The sequence below is a fragment of the Hyposmocoma kahamanoa genome, unplaced genomic scaffold, assembly GCF_003589595.1.
Source record: "Hyposmocoma kahamanoa isolate Upper Pololo Valley unplaced genomic scaffold, ASM358959v1 129, whole genome shotgun sequence".
Taxonomy (NCBI): domain Eukaryota; kingdom Metazoa; phylum Arthropoda; class Insecta; order Lepidoptera; family Cosmopterigidae; genus Hyposmocoma; species Hyposmocoma kahamanoa.
Genome location: NW_020653460.1, coordinates 1,843,752 through 1,859,918, shown reverse-complemented (window position 1 = coordinate 1,859,918; position 16,167 = coordinate 1,843,752). Strand labels below are relative to the sequence as shown.

The 16,167-nt window shown below is 35.4% G+C and overlaps 1 protein-coding gene across 1 annotated transcript in view; it reads right to left on the bottom strand.

Moving 5' to 3' along the window:
- Nucleotides 1–14,442, bottom strand: part of LOC113240270 — a 46,229-nt gene extending 31,787 nt beyond the window's left edge. Inside the window, exons 1-13 of the mRNA XM_026477528.1 lie at nucleotides 14,374–14,442; nucleotides 11,243–11,450; nucleotides 10,669–10,767; nucleotides 9,524–9,753; nucleotides 7,643–7,853; nucleotides 5,766–5,855; nucleotides 5,218–5,447; nucleotides 4,691–4,907; nucleotides 4,034–4,132; nucleotides 3,723–3,952; nucleotides 1,596–1,803; nucleotides 735–827; nucleotides 83–318 (exon numbers count right to left, since the gene is read on the bottom strand). Coding sequence (XP_026333313.1) covers nucleotides 83–318; nucleotides 735–827; nucleotides 1,596–1,803; nucleotides 3,723–3,952; nucleotides 4,034–4,132; nucleotides 4,691–4,907; nucleotides 5,218–5,447; nucleotides 5,766–5,855; nucleotides 7,643–7,853; nucleotides 9,524–9,753; nucleotides 10,669–10,767; nucleotides 11,243–11,450; nucleotides 14,374–14,442 — 2,220 coding nt within the window. The remainder of the gene's footprint in view (nucleotides 1–82; nucleotides 319–734; nucleotides 828–1,595; nucleotides 1,804–3,722; nucleotides 3,953–4,033; nucleotides 4,133–4,690; nucleotides 4,908–5,217; nucleotides 5,448–5,765; nucleotides 5,856–7,642; nucleotides 7,854–9,523; nucleotides 9,754–10,668; nucleotides 10,768–11,242; nucleotides 11,451–14,373) is intronic.
- Between the last annotated feature and the right edge of the window lie 1,725 nt (nucleotides 14,443–16,167).

The following is a 16,167-nucleotide window of genomic DNA, read 5'->3' as shown; positions in this document are numbered from 1 at the left end:
ACCCGACATACAACACTGCGTTTCACAAATACGTTTTCAAGGGACCTTGCTCTTTGTTAAATATATTGTTATCGTAACTTACCCTACTAGGTTGGAAATTCTGCACCACGTTGATGTTAAGATCACACTGCCCAACAAGAATCACCGGCTCTCCTGGAGCTAGTTCTGGTAGATAGAAACAGGCGTTGTCGTTATGGTCGATGTTTTCGAAATAGTTGTTATTTAAAACTTCGATACCGGCGTTTGCGATGAAATTGTCGATCGTTGCTGCAGCTGGTGCAGTTAACGATTGTGTTCTGCTAAGTTTCCAGCTGTGGACTGGAAAAAATTAAATATTAACTCTAGAGACTTAGTTTTCCTAGGTTGTCTACCAACTGCGACCAAAACGCTGGTTTGTTTGAAGAGTCAGATCTGAAAATATCTGTACCTCCAATAAACAACTTTATTTTTTGGTAATTTTCTGTTATGTTAGTAAACAGCCAATAACAGCAAATATTTATTTATTAGTATTAGTATGCTCTTCGAATTTTGTGGAAAAAAAATAAAGAAACAAAAAACAAAATAGAAACAGAACAGGTCCAAAACTTAAGTTGGCGCATTGTTCATTGGAGGTATCGGTATATATTCATTTTCAACATCTTTTTTCTGTGTTCTTGATATACCTATGAGATATAACTGTTTCTTGTTTCACATTTTTAATAGTTATACAATGTAAACAGTAAGAGCAAACCTACTTCTTCTAAAATCGCTGTTTATGTTCACACAACTGTAAGCCAAAGCGTAGTCGTTGTAATCTGTCGCTAGGATCCAGAAAGGCATAGTTGTAGCTGAAAAATAATATAAAAATATACGTTGCTTCATAAATAAAATCAGATTGAACAGATAGATATCATTTAGGCGAGCGTGTATCATTCTCCTTCATTCTTCAGCTGACATTGTGGGCAAATGTAAGTTTTTTAATTCTCCAAGAAAACCGTACATCTATGTGAAAAGAATATCTCTCGTACATAAGCTATGAATATAATAATCTAAGAATATGAATTCTAGAGACATGTTTCTTGACAACAAAAAACGTAATAAAAAAATGTCGCTGTGCATGATACACGATGTTATTAAGGACATTAAGTACTTATATTATAATATTTTGTACTCCTGTACTAAAGTACATTTGTCAATTTTAATTTTCTAAACCGTATCACAAGCTCTTTTTAGATCTGAACCAAAATTTTATCCTCTATGGTACTCGCTACTGAACTGAAAAATATCAAATATGACGCTCCTTAAGTGCTCTACTGCCTCCTGATTGGTTAAATATAAGCGGTACCAGGCCAACCACGGACATTTCTATTTTATCTCTGCTTTTTTGGTTCATTTGAGTTTGTTGCATGGATTGTTAACAAATAATCTTTAAATATTGATTGTGTGTCATTATTTCAATTAACTTCTATGCCAACATTACATAATTGGGTCTTAAGATCTCTTACCTATTACTTAGGCCACGACGTATTGCATGGTACCGGACTTTAAGAACCTTCATTTGAAACGATTGCATATAATACTATTATCAGTATCAAGTTGTTGTATTTTGTACTCACATTCCCCATCTTTATTGACCGTTATAGTTAAACGTCCACTGTTATCGGTAGACGTAACTTCGCTGCTTATTTCTTCCAGGAATTGATCCGCAACAGCAAAGGATTGCAATATCAAAGTATTTCCAGATTGCGTGGATTCGTGTCTTACACAATGACCAGGTAGAAATTCTTTCGGGTAAGATTGGATTTCGTACCATGTGCCGTTGAACTGTAAAACAAAATCTTGAATTACTATCTTCCAATGACACAGCATTGTTTTCGTTCTCGGTACAGCTTTCGGAAGCTGAACTCAGTTCTTAAGGCCCAAAAAAGATGTGTCAGAGCAATTTGTCGATTGAAGAGAACAGATAGCTGCAAACCATGTTTTAAAGATCTTCGACTACTGACTGTTCCTTCACTTTATATCTACGAAACTGGCGTGTATGTCTGAATGCACGCACACTTGTTCACACGAACTCTGAAGCCAACACGATATGACCAAGTTCGTTTGAAAGCCTGTAAAACTACCTTCATGCAGAAAAGTATTTTTGTAATGGCGCCAAAAATTTATAACAATTTACCGGAAGCACTAAGGGCTGAGAAAAACCTTATGCTATTTAAAAAACAATTAAACAAGTTACTGATTAATAAAATGTACTATACAGTGTCTGAATTTTTAAATGATAAATACCTAAATTCATTGAATAATTTTTGACATTGGACGTTATTGACGTTATCATGTTACGATATTATTTTGACATCTAATTACCATTAAAATCGACCCATGTAACTATCATCGCGTTTAAAATCTGACCGTCTTATTAAATCCATGTGTGCACGCGCACGCATGTAATATTATTGAAATACGAAACATGTTACACCTGATTTAGTCTGTCGAAGTGCATGTGAGTGAATGTATTCAATATTTGTATGCCTACTGTTTGGCCGGACACAATGAAACTATACGTATTTTGTACATGTCAGCTTCTATATAACCCGTGTTTCCACAAATAAATGAATTATTATTGTTATTATTAAAAGCTAACCTGACCTATATTAATGATTTATTATTAAAATATCTACAAATAAAGAATACAAAGTTTTTACAAATTTTTTATGTATGTGTTAGCCCAAATCATCGTTACTTGATAAAGCAAAATTACACTTGAAATTGTCATATTGATTAAGCTCTACTGTTCATTCGTAAGACAGATTCCCTTGAAAATAATGAGCAAGAATCTCTAGGGGTTGCTCTTTGTAAATGTACATTTGAATATTTATTACAAACATGTTAGATCCAGACTGTCTGCCTTTGGTAAACATACAACGTGCTACGAAAATCTACTTTCTATAAAGCACGTAAGCAAAAAATAAGCAAATTTGGATAACATAAGATAGTGCATGTGTCATATGGGCTCAAACAATTTTGATGACAAACTTCTAACGGTTTTCTTCCTTTTCGCTATTCTTACTTATGAGTTAACGCACCTAGGTCATTTCTACTTATTTTAAATACATATTAATACGGGATGCAATCGTTAAGTGTGCCCAGACGATTATATTAAAAACCTTTAAACTGATATCGAAAGTATATGTATGTTACGTAATGAGTAAAACGATATCAATAACTTTTTAAATAAAACTAGAAATATCCATCCATATATCCAATTGTAACGTAAAAACGCTACCATACATTTAATATGACATTCGTAGAGAGGATTAAGTTGATCTACTTCAAAGAGGTAACAATAAGTTCATATAGCGAAATTGCATAAAATCTTTTAATTAAATACAAACAAAGTAATGTTTATTTTAAAAATAACGGATAACTCACGTATTAAGGACCACGAATTGGTCCGAAACATGTCGAGCGAAAAAATTCGACTTAAATACGTGAGTTATCCGTTATTTTTAGTTAATATATAAACAAAACAAAAAGTTGTATTCAAAGCAGTTGTTCGAAACTAAAGCCTCTTTAAAATGTTCGATATTTCTAGTTTTAATTTAAAAAGTCATTGGTATCGTTTTACTCATTGGGTATAGGTATAGGTATATCATTTTAAACGTTTTTGGTATCTCTTATATATACGAAATAATCACCTAGTTACACATAATGATTACAGCCTGTATACTGGAAAATGTACTTACGTTGGCCAAGTTAAAATCTTCAACAACAGGGATTGTGGTATTACATTGTCCTGGGAATATAACAGTAACACCTGATTCGGGTTCGGGATAATAGAAGCAACCTTCTGGACTCTGATCCCTGTTAATGTAGTATTGCTGGTCGAGGACAGGAATACCGCTCATTACGTTATTTATTTCCTGGTTTGCTGTACTGCTCAGTTCTTTAGTCCTACTCAACTTCCAACTGAAAACTGTTAGTAAAGATTCACGTGACAACGAAATTTTTTAAATTTTCAAGTGTAGTTATATGATATTTTAATTATTATCCTCACCTCGTCTTGTATCAGTCTCAGGATTGTAAGTGCACGAATAAACCAATGAATATGATGTGTAATCCGTTGAAAGCACCCAGTATTCCATTTCTGCCGACGCTTTAAATGGAAAGAAATAAATTTTTAGGTTATATGAATGTGTTTTTCGTTTAGATAAACATTAAAGCAATTTCTTTTCTTGAAAATAATTTGATATTTAAAATTACAAATGAAATCATCTTTCAAAGCACTGTTATGACAAAAAATTGATGAGAAGAGAAAAATTGTCTGAATAGATATTTAGTATACTTTAACATTGAACAGCCTTTTTGTACTAAACAATTGCATCTTTAAGACTTGAAGAAACTCTTTAAATCGTTGAAAAGCAAATATGAAGATCCGACAAACATGCACATAGAAAAATTCGTGAGGTCTGCTGGTTCGTTCCGTGGCTTAGTTGGCATAGCGTGTCACACGGCTTGCAAGAAGAGGTTTACGTCTAGAACACGTAGATTTTTTCTAAGTGTTCGATCTTTGTATTAATAATTATAAGTCTCTAAACCGTTAAACCAAACTGAGCTGTATGTAATGAATAAACTGGAGTTACTAAAGCTAACGTCGGAAACCCTTACAGGTAAGAACCCGCAATAAAGTGAATGCTAAACCTTTAATACTTACCGTTAGTTCCAGCAATAGGGAAAGTGACAAGAAGTTTGCCACTACCATCACCGCTGATAGGTACTGCTGTACCACGTATGGTATCTAAATTCTGATTGATGACTTGGGTGTTGAACACGTCCACAACGTCGCCACGCAAGGTGTACAACGCGTTATGGCATTGACCCTCTTGGAACCCAGACGGATAAGACTCGATGTCGTGCCAAAGACCCAGGTACTGTAAAAAATGAGTTATAGAGTAACTTTTGTTTTTTAGGAAATTCATGGCCTGATTAATTTTTTGCCGATAAAGTGGCCAAAAAATGGGACAATCTATTTTTTAAACTCATTATTGAATATTCTAGCCCCATTAGAAAAACAATTCATCAAGAGAACACTTGATAAAATTCAAACAGATATAAAAAATCTGCTTGGCTATACCTTTAAATACAAGAGAAAAAATATACCTGGAAGACGCTGCTAAATTCTTTTGAATCAAACATGTCTTTCTTGCAAAGTATATGTGGTAAATAACTGAAAATACCTACCGCTGCAATATCAAAATTTGACACAACGGGTATAGTCTCATCGCACTGGTTACGGAACTCAACGACTTCATCAGGTGAAGGTTCAGGGAAGTAAAAGCATCCATCGTCAGTCTGATCAGCTTGTTCGTAGTAGGCGTTGTTCAAATAAAGTATAGAGTTGATAACTCGGTTCACTTCTATTTGGGCAGATGGTGGCAATTGACGTGTTCGGCTGAGAATCCAACTGTACACTAAGAAGAAAGATTTGGTTGGAAAGATTGGTCGGTGTATACAATACGACAGATATTCACGATTTTGAAGATTTTTCCTTAGTCTTGGAATATAGATATGCAATCTTTCTTTTTTAAATATGTAAGAAACGACAAGCATTTGTTTATCCGCGTCATCAAGTATTGAACTTACCGGATCGGGAATGAACAAATTGGTAGTTCCTAGTCTTATGAACATTGTGAAGGCAAGTACAATAAAAGCTGTTTTACCCATTTGGAAATGTCCATTATAATAACTATAATTAGGTTGTAAATTTTAAAGTCAGTGTGATGAATTACCTCGTTTTTGGTTATCTGGTAGATCGATGCAACTATACGAAATCGCAAAGCTGGAGTAGTCTGTGGAGATGATCAGCAATTCTTGTGGAACTAAGACAAAGTAATAACGAAAACGTTAGTTGATATCAAGTATATAAATATATCAAGTATATATGAAATTTAATGCTGTAAGAAGTATTAATTTCGTCATTATTTTTGACGCTGCTAATGGAGTAATACAGGTGGCCGAATATATAGAAGCAGGAAAAACAGAGTTCGGAAACCGACTCGCTAAGGATGCGTACAGATCTGACAAATGCGCTGCGCGCGTGCTGCTCGCATACTACACGCGTGCAATTAAATACATGTTAATATATGGGGCGCGCGCACTAACAGCAAGCGAACAAAACGCACAGCGTAATGCTCGAGTGCAGCTCGCGAGCCTTCCGCAAACAGATGCATTTGCAGTGCATTCGCCAGATCTGTACGCACCCTGAGAACTTTAAACGAAATGACGCTGATGTTAGTTATCGTAATAATCATAACGTTGTAATTTTTATACTCCTTGATTATAACAACAAAGTTTGTTTGCAAAGACAAAAACAAAACAAATTAGTATTATAAAAAGATCGAACAAAAATCAAAGAAAAATTCCTTTGATCCGGCTGGATTCGAATCAGCGGTATCAGCATAGCAGACCAACGCTCTTCTAACTGAGTAACAGAATGAACCAGCAGATCTTACGAATTTTTCTGTGCATTTTTCTTTTTTGTCTATGTTTTTGTTTTTAACGACTTTTTTAATATTAATAATTCGTTTGTTTGCTTAAAACATGGTATACAGAAGATTTAACAAGAGACAGTACAAAAATGTTTCGCATATATTAAATTTTGCTGTAGCGCCATCTATATCATATTCAATAAACTTCATATTACAAATATACGTGATTTTAGAATAAAAAAATAGTTTAATTTCTTATTTATCATTCTGTTTATTTTGTTCTACTGTTGTGTGAGAAAAGCGTGATACTCATTGAATCGCTTTGCATATGATTTCATAGGAACATTTTATTTCTACTACAGGATTGTTCTGATTATCCATTCCAATTAGATGTCTTTCTAATTTTTTGCATATTTCTAAAATCGCCTTCGAATTCGACGTTTGTAGAAGCGCTACTGAGGCGCGACTATGGCGCGTCTATAACGCATCACTAATCATTGTGACTGAGAAAGCGGGTAGCGCGCGCGTGTCGCGAGAAACGTACTTGCAACGCCACGTACGTTTCTAGAAATTGTATTAAAATTAGTAGTGCAGCGCTTCCGTAAGCATCTAATTTGAAAGCGCCCTAATACCACATTCTTATCTTTACCTTGAAATAAATAGACAAAGAGAAGATTAGGAAACATAAATTTAGTAAGTACCATTTGTGATCCGATTTATTTCATAAGTAACCGAATTCTACTTAAAATCGTATTTTTTATTCAGAGAAACTTCGTTTCAAAAATTCGTTTGACTTAGTTAGAACCAACCAATACTTTTGGTTAATCACTGGCAGTAGGCCTCAGCTACATTTATAAAGAAACCGTCAAAATTATTTGACGAAAATTGTACAACATGATTTCTTTTACTAGTACATAGCGATCAAATTAACAGTTCAAAAATATGATACAACATATAATTTGTCAGCTGAGTGTCATAGCTGAGTTGCTTAGAAAATTTGTAATTTTTAGACCAATTAAATTCAGCGATTTTTAGCAAATAAAATTTATGACCTGCTTTCCGCCTACAGTGTGGTGTCCAATACGTAACCATATAGAGATATTTTCTAAGAGATATAGATAACTGGAGAGAATATACACTAGAAAGTGCAAGATACTTAATTATATGCAATCACTTACCATCAGATATTTCCAAAGTCACAAGTAATCTAGCACTATTGTCACTGCTATTAACGACAGCATATCCAGCGGTGGTGTCTAAGGTCTGGTTGATCACCTGACTGTTCAAGACGAGCACTCGATCCCCACCGTCGGAATATTCTGCTCTTGGGCATTTACCTGTCGCACTTTCGGAATAGTAGCTTGAAATTTCGTGCCATGTGCCAAGGAACTGAAAGATTGAAATAATTTGTTTAGATTAAATGATTGGAATTTGTGAATGTTACTTGCAAAAGGTATGAAACTTTTGGATGAAATAATAAAGAGATAGTCGTAGCGCCATGTTCAGTGCAACCTGAGCGACAGAATAGAAAATACAGAAATCCGGAGTCGTACTAAGCTGTCTGGGGTGGGGCGTATTATTGCGCAAAGAAAAAGCGTTGGGCGGGTCACATAGCCGCAGGACCGATGACCGGTGGAGCAGAAGAGTGCTGGAGTGGAGACCGGAGACCGGTACCAGAAGCGTCGGCCACCAGAAGGCTAGATGGAGAGACGAAATAGTCTAGGTAACCAAAAAAACCTGGATGCAAATAGTGCGAGACCGAGGAGAATGGGGTGCAAATGTGGAGGCTTACACTCAGCAGTGGCTAAAGGCTGAAGAAGAATAGGTAGGTTTATTTCGACAGAACTACCATCCGCCAATTAAAACGCGGCTAGGTGACAAAATATTTTTTTTTTGTATCATAAAAGACCATAATCCAGAATACTGAAATTGTTTAATGATATTACACCTATGCATCGTTAGGGTAAGTTCCGATAAGTCCAATATGTTAAGTATTTTTAACTGCTTTAAAAGAGAATTTTGTGTTCTATCTTTTTATAATTAAAACGGATATTTGACCATTTGCCATTTAGCCGCATTTTAGTTAGTAGACCGCAGAAAACGCGATTTGCACGAGAAGCGTGAGAATAGTAATATCTCGTGCGTATACACAACGCAGCTATTTTACTGCAAATATGAGAAGCTCTCTATACGGCTCTGTTATGAGATAGAATGTAAAAAGAACAAATCAAATTTTGGCTTAAGAATAACACTTATGAAGACACAGAAAGCTGGCTAAGTTACTTCATAATTATATGTATGTATAACAATATAACTCATATATAACAATTAATATAGATTAAGTAACTTTAGTAGCACTAGAGCTCTATTTTTACCGCCAAGCAGTAATGTCAGCATTACTGTGTTCCGGTTTTGAAGGGTAAGGGGTGAAATCACAGGCACATGGGACTTGTCAACTATGTCAGGGTGACAGGCGCATAGGCAGTGCCCCACAGATCATTGCGATTTAAAGCCCTGAGTGGCCCTGCAACTGTTATGAACATGCGTGTAGCTTACCATCAGATGCACAACTTGTTCGTCCTGTCACTTGATATTGTAAAAGAAAACTACTGATAACTAAATGTTCTATTGTTAAATAAAGTTGCAAAACAGTTTTCGACTATATAACATAAATAGACGCAAACAAGTTGCCTAAAATATTGGTACTCATTACAACACTGAGTTCCTAGACTTACCTAATTAATTGTTCAATAATATTAAATATTCAAGGTCCAGTTTTTACCGTTTATTTTAATATTATTATAGCCTCCTTTAAATTTATTTCATTTACTTAGATTAAAGCTATGATAATTTATTTTTATCTTTATGAATAAACAACAACATAACGCCATCTAACATACGTAGCGCGAACCGCGACAGTAATATCTATTAATCGTTAGACCAATAATACGATATGGCTCGCCGTACTGTCAGTAGTACAGACATAATCTGCCAGATGTCGTTACTAACATAAGCAACAAAAGACATGATGTAGCAGCTACTACATAATATATACATACCTCGCTTGCTGAAAATTGTTGTTGAACAGGAATATTAGGATCACAATTTCCTGGTAGAATAATAGGACGTCCTGTTTCAATTACTGGTAGAGCATAACATGCATCATCGCTATGATCGGGGGCTTCTAGATCTTGAATTGTTAGGTTCAGCGCACTTCCAAGAGTATTGTTTATCAGAACAATTTGCCCGTCTGTTGCTACGTTGCCTCGCGTCAAACCCCACACGGATACTGAAAAGTTTTAATACAGGTTCATTATATTTATTACAGATTTATTACAGATCACGCAGACAAGAAATTAATATAAATAAATTTGTTATTGAATTGGATGGTTATATTATGTCCCCCTCTCTGGTATTTACTATATAGATGCGTACTGTGCAGTGTTGCCAGGGGTCTTTAGTTCAAAATTACGTTTTGTTACCTGAAAAGTTTCATTTTTGCCTCAAAATTTACATTTTCGGTATTTTTTAATAATAAATTCTAATTGTTTGTTCTAATTGTATATAATCATTTGTATACGCCTAAATCTTGAAAACATGGTTAAGATAGAAAATAAGAAAGTAAAGTTGTAACAAGTAATCGGTTAATTTAATTTTGTTTGCCCCATTTCAGTGTTATTTTTTTTGTCAATTTGGGTTCGTTCGTAAGTTATTTAGGATTTAAAAAACCAAATATAATTGAATTATATGAGTCTCATCGTTCTCAAAAGTTACTTACATTACGAGAAGGTCAAAAGTTACGAAAAATGTAAAAAATGTAATAATCTGGCAACATTGGTATTGTGGGTTACCTGCGCAAGGCAGCTGAGAGCCACTGGGTGCTAAAAGACTTAAGGCATGCGTTATGAGGGCGCTATATTATTATACTATTGGTTATAGGCCCACACAGCTGGACTAAAGAAAACCGTTCATGATTAATATAATGTCTACGAACTACGAAGATTTAAAAGATTCGACGATTAATGTTCTATGTTTCTTTTTTGCCTCATTTCAGATAGAAGTAAACAATATTAGAATAAAGATTTTCAGAGTTCCATGCCATGGATACAGTAAGTACCTACACTAGACCACTTCTAGATACGTAAGTACAAATTACAGATATAACTATTAATTTGATTAAATGCGACAAATTTAATTTACATACCAAGTCTTTGATTTGATGTTACGTTATTATTAATGTTCTGACAACTGTAAGCCACGGCGTGACCTATGTAGTTGGTTGTTATAATCCAAAAATCAATCGCTGAAAAGAAAAAGGTGAGGTAAATAGTGAGGTTACTGAAATTTAATATAATGAAAGAACTAACAATTTGAAATTCAATGCGAAACATAAAATAAGTATGTATGATCATGGTAACCTATTAGACCAGCCTCAAAATAGAGACTTACAGTCAAGACACATATCACGCTTGATGCTTTGTACATTGAACCGTTCTCATCGTTAAGTGGAAAACAGTTGAATTTAATTGACAAACTTGACGTGCTTTCGATTGTGTACTGCGAGTAATCAAATTAAATTCATAGGTACTACACAGAACACTCCGACCAGAACTAATTTCTAAAGTTCGATTATATAATTGCTTCATCTGGATGGATCCAACATATTTCTCATGTAGGACATGGATGCCAAAGCCAGAGCGTTTGAGGTAAAAATAAACAAGAAAAGTTAACGAGAACAAAAACAAAATTAGCTCAAAGTAGGTATACAAATTGCTCACCATTGTCATCGTCGTTCCACCTCAAAGTTAATTTAGCAGTTGTATTTTCTTGTGTGACGGTGCCAGTTATAGAATCAGCGAAATTGTCATTCACTACGTCATTGGTGAAATAAAAAGATTCATTAACACTTTGTATGTGTATTGATCCACAGTCTCCATCGAGTAGGAGGTCACTGTTTCTTTGTACTTCGTACCATATCCCCTCAAACTGTGAAGAAATTTTTAAGTAAATGAGCAGTGTTTTGCGGATTGAGCTTTTTACATTTATGTTGAGATTGTTTAGGTCTATGTGGATTCGGGAATTCCCACACTCCTTCTCGCTAGCCCCTATTTTAAATCCATTGTTCTATGTTCAAAAATGTTTATAGTTGAAGAAATATTATTTGCACCGATGAATGTTATCGCTTGAAACGGCTATCTATTTTACAAACGGGTAATATAATTATTAACACTTTTTTTACTTAGAGACTACGTGGTTTAAATGGTCTCGATCATACGAGTGTGATTGTGCTAAATGTTTTTTTTTAATTCTCGTTTTGAATTATTTCTTTACTCATCAGACCGACTGTTTTCTTGTTAATGCTATGGCCACACTAAGGTATAGGGGCACTAATTATTCATCGCATTAATCGAAGTGTAGCCACGATTTTTGAGATAATTTGACTATGGTATTCTCTATGGGATTAGGTATTAGACAATAGCTTGGGTGGCGGTGTGTTTGTTACATCAAAGAGATTTATCGCGGTTTTTAATGCGTGTAATGGTCACACTGACATTATTTAAAGTGCAGCATGAGCGCAACAGGATTGCATGTGTCCCTTAGGGACGATTCAAGTATGGAGTAGGCAAATGAAAAAACACTCGAGTTTCTTGATTTGTTTCAAATTGACCTATGTGTATAATAATACAGTACTGGTTTTGCTTCGGTCAAATATTATTAGCATAGCCATTCAAAGGGGAACGCTGCCAGCATCTTGGACACGGGGGACCCAATTTTATTCATATAATTTAATCATAGTTTCACTTTCTAGAATTTAAGCTTTTACTGTACCTTACCTGCATATTTCAACTCATTGTCCAATAAAAACTTTCAACAATTCATATACATAATAATCCATAATAATCCAACTTCCATCTTGGAATGATATTTTAAACGCATAATTTATTGATATTAGACCCTAAATCCTAGTGTAGCTACTCTATTTTACGTAATATTTAGGCAGTATTTTTACGCCTCAATTATTACGATAATGGGACATTTAAGTTAGACAATTAACCTTGTGTGCTTGGGTGTTGTAGTGCGCGGGTCAAGCGACAGGGACACTGGCTTTATTTCAGAATTAATTTATTTTACAAAGGAAATTAAAGCCTTTTGTAAAATGTATATATATCGTACTACATGTGTTCTGTTTAGTTCAGTTGATATAAAAAAAAACATAGGTATATGTGAAGTATCTATTAAATACAGCGGTTTTCTTGTAAAAGTATTATATATATACGAGGTGAGTTTGTGTTTTTTTTTGTAAAGTTAAAATTTTTAGGAATCGTGTTTTCACATCGTATACTAATCAGTGTACATATCCAATTTTTAACCGACTTCAAAAAAAGGAGGAGTAGGTTATACGTTCCGATGTATGTATGTTTCAGATTTCTCCGTCAATTGTAGACCGTTTTTGAAAATTATTTTTTTGTTTGAAAGGGTACACTCTCGTGGTGGTCCCATTGTCACCAAGTCAGAATCTTATGAGGGGATCCACAGAAATCGAGGAAAATCCTCAAACCGATTTTGAAAATTCTTTATTTGTTTGAAAGGGCATACTCTTGAGGTGGTCCCTGATGCCAACGACACTATTCCGCTAATAAAAGTCGACTTTTGACTTTTGACTTGACACGATACATGTAATCAAGAAATCACCATCACCGTGACAACCAGAAAAAAGTATAAAATGTACAAAGGAGGCCTTAACAGTGCCATTGTCACTAAGAAGTCAGAATCTGATGAGGGGACCCCATGGAAATCGGAAAAAGCAGTCAAGCAAACTTTTGACGTCGCCTTTTTTTCAATGATAAAAATTTATATTTCCTACCTACTATTTACATTACTACTACTTACTATTTATACTTTGGAAAAAGTTATACTTCCTGCATATATTTTCCAAAGTTATTAATTCAACATTTTCACTGTTATGCGGTATCAACCAAAGCCATTTGAGGCGGTATCGATTCTAAAGTGCCCTGTTCATATGCAATAGTTGTTTGCACTATATAAATGGCATATACGTTACCGCGACAGCTCATTCTTTTATCCTATTGTACTTGAAAGATACAGCAGTAAGACGAATCGGTGGAAATCATATTTCGTGAACTACAGTTATTTTTTCATTCACCGTAGAAGTGCTGAGTACTACACGCACGCCCTTGGAACTAACAATCGTCCCCTTGGCATAACAAAACCACGTGTGGTCATACGTAAAAAGTATGAATGTCATAAGAATAATACAAACTACTTGAAACAAACTATGTATATCGTCGGGGATAGTGCAAATACGTGTATGTAGCTTGGCATCCTTTCCAAGGTGAGGCATTACTTCACACCGGGATAGTTGCTTCAGCTGTACCAAGCACAAGTCCGGTCGTGTATGGAGTACTGCTGTCACTTATGGGGTGGCTCTGCTAAATACCAACTGGCCACCTTGGACTCAATCGACAAACGTGCCAAGAGGCTTATAGGTGACTCGGAATTAATAGAGGCAAAGCTGCAGAATCTTGAACACCGCCGTAAAGTTGCCTGCTTATCGGTATTCTACAGGATATATCACGGAGAGTGTGCGATGGAATTGCAAAATTTGATTCCGCCTTCCCCTTTCCATCATCGGAAGACTAGTCGTAGGCTGGGATTCCACCCCTATGTTGTGGATATTCCAAGGATTCGCACGAAGCGTTTTGCTTCCACATTTATATGGCGAACGGCTACGGGATGGAATTTCCTGCCTGCAGATTTGTTCTTTGAAAGTTATAACTTGGACCTTTTCAAGGCGAGAGTGAATAGACATTATTTAAGTGTGCATGCTACATCGTCGACTTCATTGCCACGATAGATAGATGACGATAGAGGTCAAATGCGCACTTACTTTTTCAACGTTCATCAACAGCTTATCGTAGTCTACTACTGGATATAGGCCTCTTCCAATGCGCGCCATTTCGCCCGGTCCTCAGCTCGTTGCATCCATCTGCTGAAAGTAGCCCTTCGCAAATCGTCACTCCATCTGGCAATAGGTGTCCTACACCATGTTTTCCGAGTCGCGCTCTCCACTCAGGAACTCCCTTCCCCCATCGGTTAACAGTTCTTCGACAAATATGGCCAGCCCACTGCCAGCCATGTCGTGTGTGCTACCTTATGTAAGGTTCTGTATCTTGTCCTCCGAGCTTAGCTCGTTCCATACTTCGCCGAACGACTTACAACTGGTGAACTAACCGTATCGTGAGTGGTCACGTCTCGGCTCCGTATGTCATAACAGGTAGAACGAACTGATTGAAAATCTTTGTTTTCAAACTTTGCGGTATGGTGACTAGAAGACTCGACGCAGTTTACCAAACACTGCCCAGCCAAGCTGAATCCTCCTCTAGGCTTCCCTTTCAAAGTTGTTTTTACCCAATCGCAAAATGTGCCCAAGGTAAATCTATTCGGAAACAACCTCAAGAAGGTGGCTATTTACTACGATTTAACGTTATTACTTTGTTATTACAATGGCTACGGTTTTCATTTTTTGCACAATAAGCATTAATTTATGTTGACTGATAACAATAGATCCCCGTAAATTACGCTAATTTGGTTGCCACGACATTTACGCGGAATTAATTTGGCCACTAAATTACCGAAATGGAAACTCATAATCCAAAGCTAGTTACGCGTAATTGCACTTTTTCCGACGATGTATGATATTTTACAATTATTGTAATTAAGTACAAAAAGCCTAATTTAATTCTTACAATCATTGAAACTTAAACATTGAAAAGTTGAGTGAAACTTTTCAAGTTAACAACTATAAATAATTATTATTTATAGGTCATGGTAGGTATTTACAAGGCACTTATAATAACTTGACAAAACTTATTACAAAATTATTATTATTTTAATAAAAAATAGATGCAAGATTGCAAAGTTGTTGTTTCACGCGTGTGCATGTATGAAACCTGAGCAAGCGAAGGAAGTTTTCGCTCGTGGTACAAATAAATATAGATTCCAGAGCGTAGCGAGGGTTTCAAGGCATGAGACGCAAAACAACTTTGCTGCCGAGCGAACCAGACAACTTTTCACTCCACTATAGTGACGAAAATGGTTGATGAAAGAAAAACAGTTGAACTACAAAACATTAGTTTTTTTTAATTAAAAGAAAAAGTTATTTTTAATTAAAAAAAGACGCATTCTGAATTTACACCCCATCAATTTCTATTCTTGCTTGTACTTTTATTTTGTGTCATTAAGTGACTATTGAAATTATTTTTGTTCTTCGACGAATTCAAATAATTTAATAAGCACTATTAGTTATCAGTGTCAATTTAATGTCAAAAATAATAAGTATAAAAATATACCAACGGATTTATATTACATAAATATGTAATGTACGACAAATCGCGTAGTTGAACATGTCATTATCTTTTTTTTATCGAAAGAAAAAGTTAGGTGCACCACACTCCATTGTCAAGTTCGAATTTCAAAAACCTTTTCCACGCTAGCGTGCAAAAAACGCTTTTGCGCGCAGATTTCAAATGAGAAAGCAAGCCCTTCCGATTAGAAATATTATTATTTAGTAGCAGTAGAGATCCTTGTGAAAAAGTTCGTCCAGGGAAGTATTACCACCTTGCCTATTTCTGCCGCCAAGTAGTCAACATTACTGTGTTCCGGTTTAGAAGGGTAAGGGTGC